The following is a 16,796-nucleotide window of genomic DNA, read 5'->3' on the forward strand; positions in this document are numbered from 1 at the left end:
TCAGGGGCTCTGAGCCCCATCCAACCTGGCCTGGAACCCCTCCAGGGATGGGGCAGTCAACTCTGCTCTGGGCAACCTGGGCCAGGGCCTCCCCACCCTCACAGCAAAACATTTCTCCCTAAGATCTCATCTCAATCTCCCCTCTTTCAGCACAAAACCGTTCCCCCTTGTCCTGTCCCTGCACTCCCTGATGAAGAGCCCCTCCTCAGCTTTCCTGCAGCTCCTTTCAGTACTGGAAGGTCGCTCTAAGGTCTCCCCAGAGCCTTCTCTTCTCCAGGCTGAAAAGCCTCAGCTCTCTCAGCCTGGCCTCGTGCAGGAGGATAATGCTGTGCAAGGCAGAGCATGGAAGGGACTGCACACTCAAGGAGAGAAGCGGAGCGAGCAAGCAGCAAAGGATCCTAAAGGATCAGGCAACATCCACCAATCCCTCTGACACCTTTATGAGTCGTCTCCTCCATATGAGGAGCATATACGCTCCAAGCTGGAAGCTAACACAGCACCCAACCCTCCTAGGGCTTTACCAAGTGGAGACTGCACATCTCTGGAAAAACAGCTCTGCTTGAGAAGAGCAGCTGGAATCCACTATTATCAACCCACCAGCAGAGCCTTCCTGTGCGCCCTTGCCAGGCCCCTTTCCTGCTGCGTGGAGTGGCTGCCCCTGTTCCTGGGGGTTTATCAGCGGAAGCAGAGCGTCTCCATCAACCGGAGGCCGTGCCGCTTATCGCTGTACACTGTGGCACTGCAGGCTGGTGCTAGCGCTTTCAAATGCCATCAGCTCTGACCCACAGGAGTTTCAATCAACTGCTGCACAAAGGTGTGGGAGCTTTGTTTCCTCTTTAACCACAAAGCAGGAGCAGAAATGAAAACGTAAGAGAACTCTGAAATGCCCAGCCTGGTCTGGGGGCTGCAAGACAGACGCTAAAACCCCTTAACGGCCACAAGACGAAGCTGCAAGAGCCCTGCATGGTCCCTGGGAGAGGGGAGGTTTCACTGGGTCTGCAGCTCTCCTGCCCCTCATTCCTGTTTCTGCGACAAGACGATATCTTCTCACTCTGCACTGCCAGAAAGCACCTGGAACCAGGGGGTGGGAAAAGACCTTGGATCTCACACAGAGCCACTTGGGTGGAAGGATGCCTGACACAAGAGGTCAGGAGTTCAGTTTACAATGAACCAAATTCAAACTGCATCAAATCCAACCACATTTGTTATTTCCAGGAATATTCTGGAGCAGGAAGGAGGCCCAAATGAGTCACTCCAACCATCATGTAGCTCTGATGATGAAGTACGGCCCCAATTGACTGTGGATGAGGATCTGCACGCCCCTCCCTGTCCTGTGTTTGGTGCTGGAGCTGAGGCTCTGCATGGGCAACGCATTCTCGTGCATGTCGTGACAGCAGGGACAGCCCGGTGCTTCCGAGAGTTAAGGACTAACAGAAGGAAATGCGTAGGCAGGGTGACTAACACTGCCTTTCTCACCGGGCTCCCAACAGAGCAGAGCACCGCTGGATTCTGCACCGGGATGGGGACCCTCGGGATCCGGCGGCTGCCGTGCAGGCTTGTGCTGGGCTGCGCCTTCTGGGGCCTCTGCCTGGGCTCTCCAGACTACGATGGTGAGTGTGTACCTTTGGGTGAAAAATTGCTGCTTCTGCAAGTGCTGGGTACTCGGTACTTCGTTAAGATCCCTTAAAACTCATTTTTTTAAAGCTATCACAAGGGAGCACACTGTAATTGAGATGCACATCTACTCGGGTTGAAGTGACAGAAGGTGACACAGAAGAGAGAGAAGCAGGGGTGGAAGGAACTAGAAAGAAGAAAAAAATAGAGGAGAGGTAAAACAGCGAGCACTTAAAACCAGAACCTTTAGCAGAAAGTGGCCATAGCCACGGCTTTACCCTGGCGTGGCCCCAGAGCTCAGGATTCTTTGAAAGCCAGGCAGAGGAACCGTTCTCTGGGTCCCCAGGCCTGCTGATCACCGTACAACTGAGCAAGTACCTGTCACCCACAGGAAACCACAGAACAGGATTATGTACCTTTTTAGTATGACCACCGATAGTCACTGCTGTGTCCCTAATCCCGTCAGACACCTTTTTCCAACCACACAGCAGCATTTTACCAAATGCTCCAACTTCTAGGCACCCCACCATAGAACGCCCCCTTTAGCGGTGGGGGTGGTACAGGTGTCCCCTGCCGTGCGGTGTACAAATCACTGCATGAACAGTGAGTGATAGTCTACTCTTGCACCGACAGATTACTCCCAGAACAGCACCTATGAGCAGGTGACGACGCCAGAGATCACACCGTGTCCCCGAGCCATCCCTGGGGAAAAGGCGACCATAAACAACGTCACATACCTGCTGATACATGAGGCCATTCATTCTCAGCTGGGCAGCGTGGTCACCGTGCGGCTCATCCCCTGCCTCTACACCCTCGTCTTCCTGGTGGGGCTGCCTTCCAACGGGCTGGCCCTGTGGGTCCTGGCCACCAGGGCTGAAAAGCTGACCTCCACGGTCTTCCTGATGAACCTGGCCGTAGCAGACCTGCTGCTCATCCTGGTGCTGCCCTTCAAGATTTTCTACTACTTCCTGGGTAACAACTGGCCTTTTGGGGAAGGCCTGTGCCGGCTCACTACAGCTTTCTTCTACGGGAACATGTACTGCTCGGTGCTGCTGCTCACCTGCATCAGTGTCGACCGGTACCTGGCTGTGGTGCACCCTTTCTTTTCCCGCTCGTTCCGCACCCCTGCCTTCGCTGCCTGCACCTGCAGTGCCATCTGGCTCTGCGCTGCCGCCCTCACCCTGCCCCTCACCCTGCAGCAGCAGTCGTATCCCCTCTACCGAGCAGACATCACTCTCTGCCACGACGTTCTCCCCAGGCATGAGGATGACGGGTATTACTTCTACTACTTCATCTGCCTGATCGCCTGCGCTTTCCTTGTTCCTCTAGTGGTGATGCTCTTCAGCTACTGCTCAGTCCTGCACACCCTCCTGGACAGCGGGAAGCGGTATTCCTACTCTGTGAAGCTAACAGCTCTCGTGCTGTTCACGCTTGTGGCCTTCTACACACCCAGCAATGTTCTCCTCCTTGTCCATTACTCCAGCTACAACTCCAAGCTGTACGGCAACCTGTACATCAGCTACATGGTGAGCCTGGCCATCAGCACCTTCAACAGCTGCGCCGATCCCTTTGTCTACTACTATGTTTCAGAAGATTTTCGGGATAAGGTGAGGAGGAGATTCTTCAGTCACAGGAAACAAACCACCACATCCTTAAAAACGTCCAAGGAAACCCTCCCTCAGAAAAGCTCCAAGGAGTCTCTGGTGTAAGCCTCCATTCCCACTCCCTGCTCCCAGGGCACTTGCAGTGCACAGTGGGGAGGAGAGAAAGACAGCGCTGGGGTCTCACAAGTTTTACCCAGAGCAGGGAGCCATATCTCCCAGGAGACAAGTCCTTTCTCCTGTCTGCATAGCTAAAACTGAACAGACCTAAGCCACGAGATTCCTGGCGAGGTGTGGAGTCCAGACAGGACGTGGAGCGCTGAACATGTATTGATCTGCTACTGGGATTCTACAAGCAACTTCTCAGTTGGTCACTTACTGCCAGGAATGCTCTTCCCAGCACACCTACATCTGGTTTCCTAATGCTCCTTGAAGCCTGATCGCTCTCCGCACGCTCTCTCTTTCTCTGCTACTGACTTGCTCGCTGTCCTTGACCACGTATTCCCTCCACCTACAACTGAAAAAGAACAGGCACTTGCAAAACTGAATTTCTAAACATTACAAAAGTTCTAGGAGGTACCTACGGCAAAGGTGCTCTCCTGAGCTAAAATGTTCTGTCAGGAGAACACAGAGCCCTGGCTTTTCTAGACAATACATCCCAGGCTGGATTAGGCAGCAACACCAGCCTAAGTTCAGCCCCTCGCTGGTGCCACGTGCAAAAATCCCAGCCACTCATCCCTGCTTTTGCCAATGCCCCTGGCCATCCACCATCCTTTGGGGCAAATGTTGTATTAATGGATTTTCTGAAAAAATTGTGTCTTTTGAAGGGAAATATTAAAGAAGGAATTGAGAAACTCCATTCTTCCTTTGTGTCGTGCCCCACACAACCAAGAGCTGTCTCTTTGGAAGCAGGCAACTGAGCTTGCTGTTTACGGGAACTTGTTGTAGATTGGACAAACTGCAGCCGGCTCATCTCTCCGTCACCGCCAGGGCAGGTCCCAGAAAGCAACAAGGTAGAAAATGAGTGATAAAACTCCTTAGAGCTCCTGGATTCTTTAGTTTTGCTGGTACAGTCGTGACTTCTGTCCTCACCATAACCTATGATCAAAACAAACATACAGCCTACAGTGCGAATAAGAGGCAGGCAAGATTGTCTGAAAATCGGTTTTTAATAAAATATATATCAGAATCTAAACCAAACCCTTTTCTGGAGTCAGAGTTGCTAAGATTTGTGTGAACAAGACAGAAACGGTCCTAGAACTTTCGCTGGTACAGGTCTATGAGGGGGTGAAATGCGGTAAGAAGCCAGAGCGCCTCTGCCGTAGGTGCAGCACAGGACGGGCCAGCGCCTGAGCACAGGAGAGCGGGCACAGCCAGGGCAACAGCCACTCTGTCAGGAACAGAAGTACTTCAAGGGTACTTTCAGTACTTTTTTTGAACTGGAGAAAGGCTTGAGTTCAACGGGGCATGGCTGGGACGAGGTGGAGGCTGCCAGGAGCAGACAGACAGGTGGTTTCCCTGCAAGCACCAGAGCTGTGGAGCAGCACTCCGGGTGATGGCAGGCTCTGGGATCCAGAAGCCCTGGCACAACCCCTCACATGCACTGCTCTGCCTCTGCTAGAGGATGCAAAGGCTGCTCTGCCTTTGCCTGTGGAGGGTCCCAGTCCCTCTGGCTTTCCTTGTTGAAGAACAGAAGCAAAGCCCCTCTGCCTCAAACAGGGGAAGAGCACTGGGCACACAGAGAGCCCTCCGAACAAGGCCAGGACTGAGGCGCTGGCACCCCCAGGAAGAATTGTTTAGCTGGCAGCCATGGGGAGGTGTCTGCAGCTTGAACTAGTGCATAGCACATACAGAACCTGAGGAAAGGGAAGTCAGTAAGGGTTAACGCTTGGCTGAAACTCCCTCCCCACATCTCTCCTTGTCCCCACTGGTGATGCTTTGACTGCCCAAGGATCCAGAGAGGACCAAACAATATAAAATGACATCAAAGATCCATTCAAAAGCATACAACAGAGGAGACCAGAAATCTAAAGTCAGAAAGGGACAGAGAACAGGAGGCTGAAGAATCCAGAACTCAGGTCCCATCTTCTGTGGGAAGCTGGTCATGCAGCCATTATCAGGGTGACCAAATGTCTCATTTGCCCAGACTCAAAGCCCTCAGCAGCTGAGGCTGGAACCAGGGAACAGCAGGGTTCGTTTTGTGCAGCTTTGATATTTAGGAAAGAAAAAAAAAAACCCCAAACCTCTTGTTGCTGCTCACACCAGGTCTGTTATTTACCCAGGAGATAAATATTGACTCAGTCCTGTGTGTGTACACAATAGCCAGCGCCTGTCCGGCCAGCTCCTTACAGGAGATGGAATTCAGTTTAAAGCATTTATTTACCTGCCAGACAGGAATGCAGCCGCCAGTGCTTCCGCTGCGCTGTGCGGACACGGTCTGTTCACGCACACTGCAGAGACGTGGCAAATCTCTCTGCTGCACAGCAGTGGTACACGGGCAGCAGCCACGTCCAGATCCTAAAAGGAGGAAGGCTTGGGAACATGCCAGCAAAGCAGTTCCAAAATTTCTGGGAACTTACGACCCAGACCTTCATCATGGCAACCACATTCTGCAAATATCTGGCCCATGACAAAAAAGGACTGGAAACCACACATGCCCAACTCCTGGGATACCTCCTGGTTTGTCCCCATGCGGACATTCTTCTGGAATAAAACTGCCTTTATTCTAGAATGGAATGTCTATCCTGGATACGTTCTTGTCATGGTTCCCCTAAAAATGAATGGAGCTGGACTTTTTCCTGTTTCCATGCACCAATAAACACCCTCAAAAGGAGTTCCCACCCCACTTGGGGTCCTGGTAACAATAGAAGTGGGAAGATAAAATATTAACGCTATTTCACAACAAGCAATTGCACGCAACTTCTCTGAGGAGAACAATGCTGCTCCAGGCTGGAAGGGAAACCAAAAGAACTTGGCTCCTGCACTTTTGGAAACACAAAGCTTTTGTTTTGCGTTTTACCGCACTGCTTCGGGCAGGTCAGTCTGAGGGAGTCCAGTCTGTGACAGCAGTGATTTGTACTGGCCAGCAGACCAGGGCCTCGCACAGACTGGCACATCCAGAACAGCCACGGTGTGGGGATCCCAGTGGGAGGATCCCCACACCATAAAGGTGTTGGGTGAAGCCAGCGTTTAAAAGGACTTCGCCTTGGGCCAGCTTCATTCTTACAAGAGGAAAGGGGCTGAGCAGGCTGCAGGAGCCCCCGCCAGCACAGTGCAACACAAAGAGGGGTCTCCCACCCAACTCCTGTCACAGTGGCACCCTCCCCACCTGAAGCCTGGAGCCCCGTGGGCAACAGTCCAGCTTTTTGGCCCTTGCAGGGAATCACAGTTTTCTCTTGTAAAATGAACCTCCCAAGAACTGTCTCGAACAAGAAGCCACCAAGGAAGTTTTCCTCTTGTGGGACATGGTTGTGGGTGCACACACAGAGGGGCCGGGAAGATGATTAGCCTCTTGCTAAGTCGTAATTAGCAAAACACACTGACATTTATTATTATAATTTGAGAGAAAATTTCTCAGCCATCTTTCCTCAAACAGCAGTTCTGCTAAGCACAAGGCCTGGACTTGGCTTCTAAATGTAGCTAGGAAATGGCAATCGCAGTATCCTGATAGCAGAGAAAACACTTTGAAATGGTCTATACGTTTGAATTCCAGCCCCTGTGTTTCTCACCTATAGGGCACAGCACATTGGTCTCCCATCCTTGGAAACGCTCCAAAGGGGATGTACAAAAGGCAGAAAAAATAACAGAAAAATAAGGCTGAGTGTCCCCGTTAGCGCTCCAGCCCCCCCGGGGTAGCAAAGCCTACAGTTCTGAGTGCATCGGGAAGTAGTCATCATTCGGTTTCTGTTGTGCAGCAGGTCGTCTGTAGGAACAAACTCGTACAGGAGGTGACTCTGGGCCTCTTCTCTTGATTTAAATTATCTATTTCTGTGGAGGAGAGAACACGATGGAGAAAAGTCACTTTCCCATTATGTATCTTTCTGAAACATCACTGGGGGTGGGCAGAAAAAAGCTTTAAAGGTCATTTTTTCATTCTGCGAGAGATAGAGACATTCTGGTCAGGAAGACTTTTACACGTTGCCCTAGCAAGATCCTGCTCCTGCTATTCCTTGCTGCTCCTGAGATTCCTCGCTCACGAGGTGAGCGAGTTAGTTGTCAGAATGCCCTTTTCTAGGAATTGGATGCATCTGACCCAGCACATGCAGTAGGGCATTCCACAATAGGGCATTCCATGTTGACTCTCAAACCAGAGCTTTGGTCCCCTGCTCACCATTCTACTGTGGTCACCACTTCTTGAAACTTGTCCCCTTCTTTTAATGTGCTGGCTGTTGTCAGTTCTGCCACAACCTCAAAGACGTCAGCCTCCGACACGTAGGGGTCTGGGTCGTATTCATACGAGTAGTAGGAGAGATCTGTCTGCAGCGGAGGGCCTTCCTCTGCTGGAAAGGAAACCAAAACACGTCAGGTTGGGCTTTAGCCTAAGAGACTGCCTTACAGCATCACAGATCGCATCATAGAGAGGGGGATGACATCAAAGGAAAGGAATGTTATTCAGGGAGGCAAACCAGGCTGAATGAGTGCCTGACAGGAGTAAAAGAGGCTGCATCGATCAATGCACATGCAAGCTTAGACCCACACGCAAGCAGAAAAGCTGCCGCAAATCTGAATTTTCCATTTCCCAGTCTGAGATCTAGGCAGGGGGGAAAATGAGAGGAATCAGAGGGAAAAAGAAAAAGAATAAAGGCCTCCATAATTTGGAAAAAAAAAACCCAAACACCTCAAAGTCTCATTTAAAATACTTAGTTAATGAGGTGCTTAATTAGGAACCTGTTCACCCCAAGACTGGTATACAGTAAGAGAAAAGTAAGAGGAACACCAGGTGTCACAGTCTCTCTGCACGCCGAGAACACCCCTCTCTTTCCCCGAGGTCCAAGGCAGGCGCCTCGGCTGAGGGGAGGCCAATCCTCACAAAGATGTGCAACGCACACACTCTTTGAGCGCCGTTCTATGAACACAAGTTAAAGCTAGAGGGCAGCCTGTGTCAGAGCGGTTTCCTTGGTGCATGTCACGACACAAATCAGTGTAAGCAGCTAGATTTCTTTTTAACTCAACAAGAACACAGATTTTTGGCACAGCAGACCAGGAGCCAACACCAAAGCCGTTCTCTTTTCCCTCAGCCCGAGCCAGCAATAGCCGAGAGCCTTCTGCTTCAGCACAGTCACAGCCCACTGAGGAACCTCCAGCATTTAAGACAGGAGTAGACACATTGCAGGCAGAAACAGGTACTTCTCCCTGGTTTCCCTCCAGTCTTATGCTATGATACTGGCTATGACACAGAGTAGAGAGAATCACAGAATAATTTGGGTTGGAAGGGACCTTAATGATCATCCAGTTCCAACCCCCCAGTTCCAACATCCCACTAGATAAGGCTGCCCAAGGCCCTGCTCAAAGCAGGCTGTGTCTCCCTGTGGTGGGTGATTGCACACTGTCCAGAGGGGAAGACTGCAAGATAAAACCCCTAGGAATACAAACAGGTCCCTGTTTTCTAAACCGTTCCTCAAGCCAGCCCAGTCCATCTTTCCTGTTTGGATTCTGTATCAGCTGCTCTAACTCAAACCAAAGCAATCGTTGTGATGTACTTGTTGCAAAGAGGAAAAGTCTTTCCCCTTCCCCCTGCAAAGTTGGCTTTATTTACTGAGAACACTCATCAAGGTCTTTGAAATTGTTTGTTCTCCAGAAATAAAAAATCTGAAGGCTCTTCCCTGTTGCCTCCCACATCCTCCCAGCAACGGGCTCAGCCCCAGGCAGGGGAACACTCGCCTGAAAGCAGAGTCAGTCTCTGTGTTTGCTTCTTCTTGGCCTTCTCCATGCACGAACCTGCCAGATCATGAGCTTGCTCTATGAATGGATGATTGCTATCCACCAGGGACAGAACTAACATCACAGACTTCACTATTCCCAGGAATGCAGCGCTGGAGTCAAAGCAAAGATGAAAGGCTGACATTTCCTGTTGCATGCAAACCACTCCCCCATCTCCAAATGTTTGTGCCCAAGCCAATATTTGCTGAACACTGATGGGCTGAAGGGAAAAATGGCCCCTCGCCAGTTCAACCCATCCTAGAGGAACAGCAGGCCCGTGAATAACGCGCCTGCCGGGGAGTGCTCTGAGATGACTCCACCAGGGAGCAGAGTTCACTCGGATGTTCCTGCTCAGAGCTGGTGATGGCATTTAGTTTCTTAAATAATAGCACCCCTCCCACCAAATCAAAGTATCATAATCCCACTCAGAATGTTCTTCCAGCTACCGGCCCTTCTAAAGCAAGAGCAGAGCTATACAACACAGCCCAGCTGCAGGGAGAAGGCCGGGGTCAGGCAGCGCAAAGCCGGCTGGGCTGCGGGCGCAGAGCACATCGGGCACACTGAGGAGTGCTGCTCCACGCACCGGTACCGTGTTTCCATCAATACCTGTCGAATCACAACATCACCACAATACCAACACACTGTCTTCCAGCAGCAGTGGCCACACATTCGGTGCTTTTGGCAGACAAGACGTAGGACACTTCAGAAGAGCATTAATGATCTACAGAAACAATCAACACATCACTTCGTGGGGTCATTCGGTGTGGAGAAGGCTCCTAGGAGACCTTAGAGCGACCTTCCAGTACCTGAAGGGGCTACAGAAAAGCTGGGGAGGGGCTGATCCCAAAGGCTTGTGATGACAGGACAAGGGGCAATGGGGATAAACTGGAGAGGGACAGATTTAGACTGGACATAACGAATAATTTCTTCATCATAAGAGTGAGGAGGCCCTGGCCCAGGTTGCCCAGGGAAGCTGTGGCTGACCCATCCCTGGAGGTGTTCAAGGTCAGATTGGATGGGCCTTGGAGCCCCTGATCCAGTGGGAGGTGTCCCTGCCACGGCAGGGGGAGGAACTGGATGGGATTTAAGGTCTCTTCCAACCCAAACCATTTTGTGATTCTATGATTCATCAACGAGATGATATAAGAGCTACTGAGGATCCCTGAGGCTCTGAAATCCATCCCTAATTTCACAGCCTAGTGTGACAATGACATTAGGAACACTACAGGCAGAGGCACTTGAGATCCCCATACTCCAGGCAGCAACCAAAATCCTGCTCCCGCAGCCTTCAGTCCAAACACATATGACTGGAAGAGGCTGTGAGAGTACACCAGCAGAGCTTCAGTGCCGAGACAGAGGTGGGTCTATGCTACTCATCCAAAACCTGTTCCATCCCTGAGTCTCAGGAATTGAAGTGTGAGAAACAGCAGCTGAGGAAGGGGACTCAGAAACGAGTTATTTCAACCAAGTCCTGTCACCCTGCATACCTCCCTCTTGATCACCAGAACCTTGCTAAAGATGCAAAGAGGATCTGCCCATCTGTACAAAAAAAAGGCTACAGTCTTAAGACGAAATCTCAGCCTCCCTCGCTGCAACATCTGCTGCAGACTCCTGAGAAGCATTGTAGAACGCTTTGACCACAGCTGTGTGCCGCAAGAAGCACAGCATGCTGATTTTTCAGGATGATCTATACACAACTGCTTACCTTGAACAGCATCGCTCCACAGCTGGGGTTTACTCCAGCAAACTGAGGGGCGTGCATGGATTACACTGCGAGCCTGCGTGTGCCACACTGAGCCTGAATGCATTCTGGAGTTCCCCACTGTCTGCTGGAAGGAAGCTGGCGCTCGTTGTTGCCGTTGCTGGGGTAACACAGGAGCTCACAACGAGAGCATCGATCAAACCAAGCGCAGCCAGCACAGGTCACACAGCAGACACAGGAGGATTTCAGACAATGTAAACACCACGAGGTTCTCCAAGAAAATGGTATTTCCTGAAGATTAACACACTGAGCTGCTTCCACCAACCTGCCTGAAGCTTGATTTGGCTCCTGGAGTTTTGCATCCTTTAGGAAATGGCAGATTTAGACATGGCTCATCGGATCTCTCACTGGAAGCGCAGAGCACCTGAGCCAACTTAAACCAATCACATGCTTCAATGCTACCAGACCAGTGAGTCCAAACGCGACCTGCAAGTCCAAACGCGACCCGCGTACGAGCGGGGATTCGTTCATTTGTTAAACTGATTCATGTAGCGTGTGGTTGACCTGAGAGGAGCCCAGAGGATTAATGAAAATCACATGCTGGGTGCTTTTCCTGATGCAGGATTTAGTCCGTTTTACTTTGGAATGCTCACTCTGCCACAGCTGCTTGGCTCAGGGGAGTCTGCCTTCCAGGAGAGCCTCAACGTGAACCCTCAGATCCTAGAACAAAGACAGCTCTAAACGCTTGTGCTCTGACAAACACATCCTTACGCCATGCAGGTTTGTTAATCTGACATCTCTATAAAATGCCACACATCAGAATTTCCACTTTTGCTCTTACCGACAGCCTACAGAGCCAACGCTGCTCTTATCTACTCACAACAGAAGCCAAAGGGTTATTTTTCTCAGATACTTCAAAGCAGATTATTTCACACAGTGTTCAGAGGAGTTCTGGATTCTGGACCACTGTCAGGTTCCACATGGTTTTGCCCAGGTAACTATATTTTCACTAACAAATTTTTATTTGAAAAGAAAGTAATTGCAGGCCTGTTTTGCAGACCAGCATCAAAACACTTCACATGCCCTTTCACACCAGCAGTGCCCCAGTTTGAGATCACTGCTTTAACAGGTTCAGATTGCAAAGAGTTTCCATGCAAAATCCATCTAATCTGAACAGAATAAAAGGCAACAAGCGTTCTTCTTCGCAGTTATTCTAACGGCAGCAATCTTTTCACTCACACCAAGCGCAGAAACAAAGGGAAGGCAAACAGAGATGGAACAACCTGTAGAAATACTAAGAATGGAAGGCTTTTGCACCTTAACAAGAAAACTACCCACCAGTTCTGCAGAGCAGAGGAAAGGCAAAGAGCAGGATAGTGTCTCTGTTGCTGGACATGTGCAAGTCTGAACGCTGCTGCACCAGAAATACACGAGAAGGCAAAGAGTCTTCTCCTGAAGAATTAACTGGTTTTACCAATTTGTTAGGAGAGTTAGAGACCAGAGGAAAGAAAATTAATGAGTGAAAAGCAGCCAGGAAAAATCTAGTCCAGTTTATTTACTAGAAACAGCATGAAACAAACTATTCTATTGACCCTCCACTGCTTCTTGGTGAGATTTATTGTGAGCCAGGAGCAAGTTTGACATGAGTCTTGGAAAAAAAGTGTATGAATATAAGCATCAAATAAAATGAGCAGCCAAATTCCTGGCTACTCCATCTACTGACCTTAACATTTTCGCTCACTAAGGCCCTTTGTTCCAAACAGCAGCGCTGAGAATCAAGACTGCCAGCTCAATTCTTGCACAAAACTGCTAGAGACAAATTTAATCCACCTGGATTCGAGTTCTTGCAGTGCTTTGGTCTGTTGTTTAGCTGTTCATTGGAACTCGTTACATCAGCCTGGTTTAAAGTGGGATCTTTCCAGATTAACACAGAGCGTGTTATTCAAACACGCCAAGGCTGAGAAAATACGAGGGTCACTCGCTCAGTCCTATGGCAAATTACCTAAATCCTGCACATGCTCTGAACAGAGCAGGTATCACACACCATTTCCTGAAAGGCAAAGGACTAGACGAGCTAATCTGCATGGAATCGTTATTATCTTCAATTTCCTTGACTTTTTAATTTTCTCTGATGCCTGAATGTTCTCTCCTTTCTAAAAGATGAAGAAATTCAGCATCTTCACTTACGTGTGCTTGAGCCATACATTCTTTCATATAGCGACAGGATAATTTTAGCCTTGATAAAGGAAAAGCCCTGGATAAACACAGAGGTGTGACGCTACCTGCTGGTGTCTGTTGAACGCTGGGCTGCTCAGCTGTGTGGGAGTGCGTCTCCCTTTCTTCTGGTAAACTTTTGGCTGTAAATAAAAATAAATCCATTGGTTATAAGACTTGTTAATCACAGAATCATTTAGGTTGGAAAAGACCATTAAGATCAACAGTTCCAACCCTTAAGCCAGCACTGGCAAATCCAGCACTAAACCCTGTCCCTAAGCACCACATCCACATGGCTTTTAAATCTCTCCTGGGACGGTGACTCAGCCCCTTCCCTGGGCAGCCTCTGCCAACGCATGACAACCTTTTCAGTGAAGAATTTTTTCCTAATATCTAGTCTAAATGTTCCCTGGAGCAACTTGAGGCCATCTCCTGTTGTCCTATTGCTTGATACTTGGGAGGAGAGACCAGCACCCACCTTGCTCCAACCTCCTTTCAGGAATTGATAATGAATCTCTAGAAGATGTTTGCATCTCCAGAGGTGGTACACACTGTGATTCCTGAGCACCCACACTGCACATCCCCAAAGCCCAAGCAGAGTCTCCAAAGAATGCTACATCTCATGGATGCTGTTTTAATCTGGGATTATTTACTTCAGATAAAAGAGTATCACTAATTTTGTCTGAAGTTCACTCCGATTGTGAAAGACACTCATGATAACAGAAAGCCAGTTATTCTGAGCTAAGCAGGAGGGCAGCTGCTCATATAATTTAATCCCCTGTAGTGGGAGTAACAACACAATACACAGGGGTGTTTGAATTCTCCTCTTCTCCCTACCACGCACATGTAATTATCACTCATTCAGATAATGATTTGTACACGGATTGAAACAGAAAAGGGAATTGAATGAAACCTACAGACAGAACACTGGGCCATGGGCATCTGTTCTATCCTTGTATTATTCCTGCATGATGCTACTTCCATCTGGCAATGGTTTGGGTAAATCTGTCCATCCGACCCACAGACAGGCTCCCCGTCATAGCCGCAGTCCCGCGAACACATGCACTGCTCAAAATACTCGTCCTCCAAGCAGCCAAAAATGTTATTGCATGGTCCAGAGTGAACAAAGCCTGGAAAGCAAACAAAAACATCCAAAGCATTATTTCTGCATAACACGGAGAAGGGAAGATGGTATGGCAACTTTCTCCTATTTCTCTGATGTCAGTTTTTGTGTTGAACTCCCTAAGACTTCCCTCAGGAATATACAAACATGGTAGAATAAAATGTTCTGGGAATCAAGCTATCTTCCTGAAAGAACCACGAGGCAGCAGATTCCAGATGTAGGACAAAGAAACTATTGGGTACAACAGAGGAGAGAAATGAGTTTCTGGGGAAAATTATTCTTTCCACTGATGCATGACCTTGTCCAATCTTACGACAGTCTGTTGTGGAACACCATAGCCAGATACGTCAGAGAACAAAAACCAAATTTCCTTTTAAAGAGCTTTTACCTCTATGTTTATTAACAGACCTCACCTTGAGCAGGTTCTGCTTGATTTATACATCGTATCTTGCCTGTTATGGAGCAAATAACAGTCCCTTTAGGGGCTAAAGGGCCAACTACGCGGGTCTGTTGAGCTGTCAGAAGTTTAATGCTGCTACCCCACAAACCTTTATGAAACTCCTTCTAACACAGATAGTGAAATAGAGCATTTCAGTAAGCATAATTTTGAGTTCCGAACTCCTGGCAAGTCTGCCTGTGGGCTCTGTTTTCCACAAAGCCTGTTCAGCTTTGGTGCCACTTACCAACCCACTGGCTAGCAGAGCTTTCCACCTCATTGCATGTTGGCCCATCGCAGAGCTCCCGTGCCAAGGGGCTGTTTTCACTCACGTTGTAGAAACGAGTGGCTTCAAAAGCTGCAGGCCAGCAAGAATGAGAAATCACAACTGAGCCTCACGCCCGGAGCTCTACTGGGCAAAACCCCCAGGAAAAGTAGCATGTACCTGGCTCGTAGTAATCATACACTTTGATAGGAACAGGAGCTGTTTTCCCAACAATGTGCTCTCGGAAAGCTTGAAACTTTACGCAGGTCATGCACTGGCTGGGAATCTGTACGAAATGATGTAGAAGTGGCATTTAAACAAAAGCTGCACTTTAGGTGAAGAGAGAGACAAATATAAGTAGTGCATATTGCTAATCATAGAATCATAGCATAGTTTCGGTTGGAAGGGACCTTAAAGATTATCCAGTTCCAATCCCCTGCCATGGGCAGGGACACCTCCCACCGGATCAGAGGCTCCAAGGCCCATCCAACCTGGCCTTGAACCTCTCTAGGGATGGACCAGCCACCGCTGCTCTGGGCAACCTGTTCCAATGCCTCACCACTCTCATAGGGAAGAAATTCTATACAGGCTGAATCTCACCACCTGCCTCGATTATGCTTTGGTTTCCAACCAAGCCCACAACACCCACCAGTCTCAAAAGAGGCTCAAGCATCAGCCAGTTAAAGCTGAAAGGAAATCCTCACCCGTGAGGGACCACCACCACACCATATCTGTGCCTGATCCACCAGGCATTTGCCTTTCACTGAAATGCAACACAAATATATGAAACAAAGTCCTTACCTCATCAAAATAAAAAAGGACTTTCCTTCCATCCACTTCGTATCTTTTTAATCCAATTTGCTTGTTCATCAATAACTGGGGAAAGAATCAACAAGTTTAATTTCAAACTGCTTTCTATAAAATGAGGTGAAACCAGAGAAGAAGAAAGATTTCAGACTGCTTAGAAAGCTGATCGACCAATAAAACTCAGGGTATTCTGCTGAAAAAGGATGTTTCAGCAGGAGAGTGGGAACGCAGAGAGGACTGCAGTTACTACCATACAACTGAGGGAAAACCCACCCCTGTTCTTTCTGTGCCCTGATGAGGAACACTTGCAAGATTCACAGTGCTGAGTGTTTCTCCCCGATCCCTGGCACATTTCCCCCCTCTGACCATGCCTGACCTATCATCCATAATTTAACAGACAAGCTCTCTGATTGCTTTCACTACCAAAGCTCCAACAAGAGCTCAGAGACCTCAAAACACTTGCTAAAGTCACCTATTTGCACTCCTTCAGACACCAAGGAACTACACTGCTGGATCACACCCAGTATTAAAGGTTCCCTTCTCCCACCAGCTGAAAAATTCAAAACATTCTTCTGCCAGGAAAATTAATCTTCACATTTGAAAAGAGCAGCCATTTGAGAGAGCCCCAGGCATCCTTGGCTCGACGAATGGGGTCAGGCCAGGCCTCTGCTCCCATCTCCTCTCCCTCTGAGGACCAGAGAGCTGTGATTTGTGTCGCACCAGTCGGACTCGCAGCCAACCGCTCCTTAAGCCTTGTATTTATTGGGACAGTCTGAGGAGTATCAGGACACAATCTAAGAGTGCTTCCCACACCTGGGGCGCTGCTGCCCCTGATCTACCCCAGCCATTTGGATAAACTCTCCAGCCCATCCCCTGGTGCCAACAGCCAGTCTAGCCTGTACCTGCGATCACCGTCTGTGCAGGACAGTGCCAGAGCCCTTGGTTACGGAGTTACTGCACCAGCTCAGAGAGCCCAGTGACCATTGCCCTGCCACGGAACGCTAATGGATCATCACCAAAACAGAAGTTCCACCATCTGATCTAATGCTACAAAGCCTTATTTTAAAATTCCCAAAAGAGTGATTCTCCAGATACTGACACCTCAAAATGACGAC

At 49.1% G+C, this 16,796-nt stretch overlaps 2 protein-coding genes across 3 annotated transcripts in view; one reads left to right on the plus strand and one right to left on the minus strand.

Moving 5' to 3' along the window:
- The first annotated feature begins 550 nt into the window (after window positions 1-550).
- Window positions 551-4,374, plus strand: F2RL3 (F2R like thrombin or trypsin receptor 3). The gene is made up of 2 exons (XM_009562811.2): window positions 551-1,610; window positions 2,248-4,374. The coding sequence occupies exons 1-2, from the start codon at window positions 1,166-1,168 to the stop codon at window positions 3,321-3,323; spliced, it is 1,521 nt and encodes a 506-aa protein (XP_009561106.2). The 5' UTR covers window positions 551-1,165; the 3' UTR covers window positions 3,324-4,374.
- Window positions 4,370-16,796, minus strand: part of CPAMD8 (C3 and PZP like alpha-2-macroglobulin domain containing 8) — a 49,258-nt gene continuing 36,831 nt past the window's right edge. For both annotated transcript variants that reach the window (XM_054050381.1, XM_054050380.1), the window contains exons 37-43: window positions 15,676-15,750; window positions 15,055-15,160; window positions 14,857-14,967; window positions 13,968-14,180; window positions 13,119-13,193; window positions 7,546-7,714; window positions 4,370-7,202 (exon numbers count right to left, since the gene is read on the minus strand). In XM_054050381.1, the coding sequence (XP_053906356.1) occupies window position 7,202; window positions 7,546-7,714; window positions 13,119-13,193; window positions 13,968-14,180; window positions 14,857-14,967; window positions 15,055-15,160; window positions 15,676-15,750 (750 nt within the window). In that variant the 3' untranslated portion in view covers window positions 4,370-7,201. The remainder of the gene's footprint in view (window positions 7,203-7,545; window positions 7,715-13,118; window positions 13,194-13,967; window positions 14,181-14,856; window positions 14,968-15,054; window positions 15,161-15,675; window positions 15,751-16,796) is intronic.

This window comes from Cuculus canorus, chromosome 27, assembly GCF_017976375.1.
Source record: "Cuculus canorus isolate bCucCan1 chromosome 27, bCucCan1.pri, whole genome shotgun sequence".
Classification (NCBI taxonomy): domain Eukaryota; kingdom Metazoa; phylum Chordata; class Aves; order Cuculiformes; family Cuculidae; genus Cuculus; species Cuculus canorus.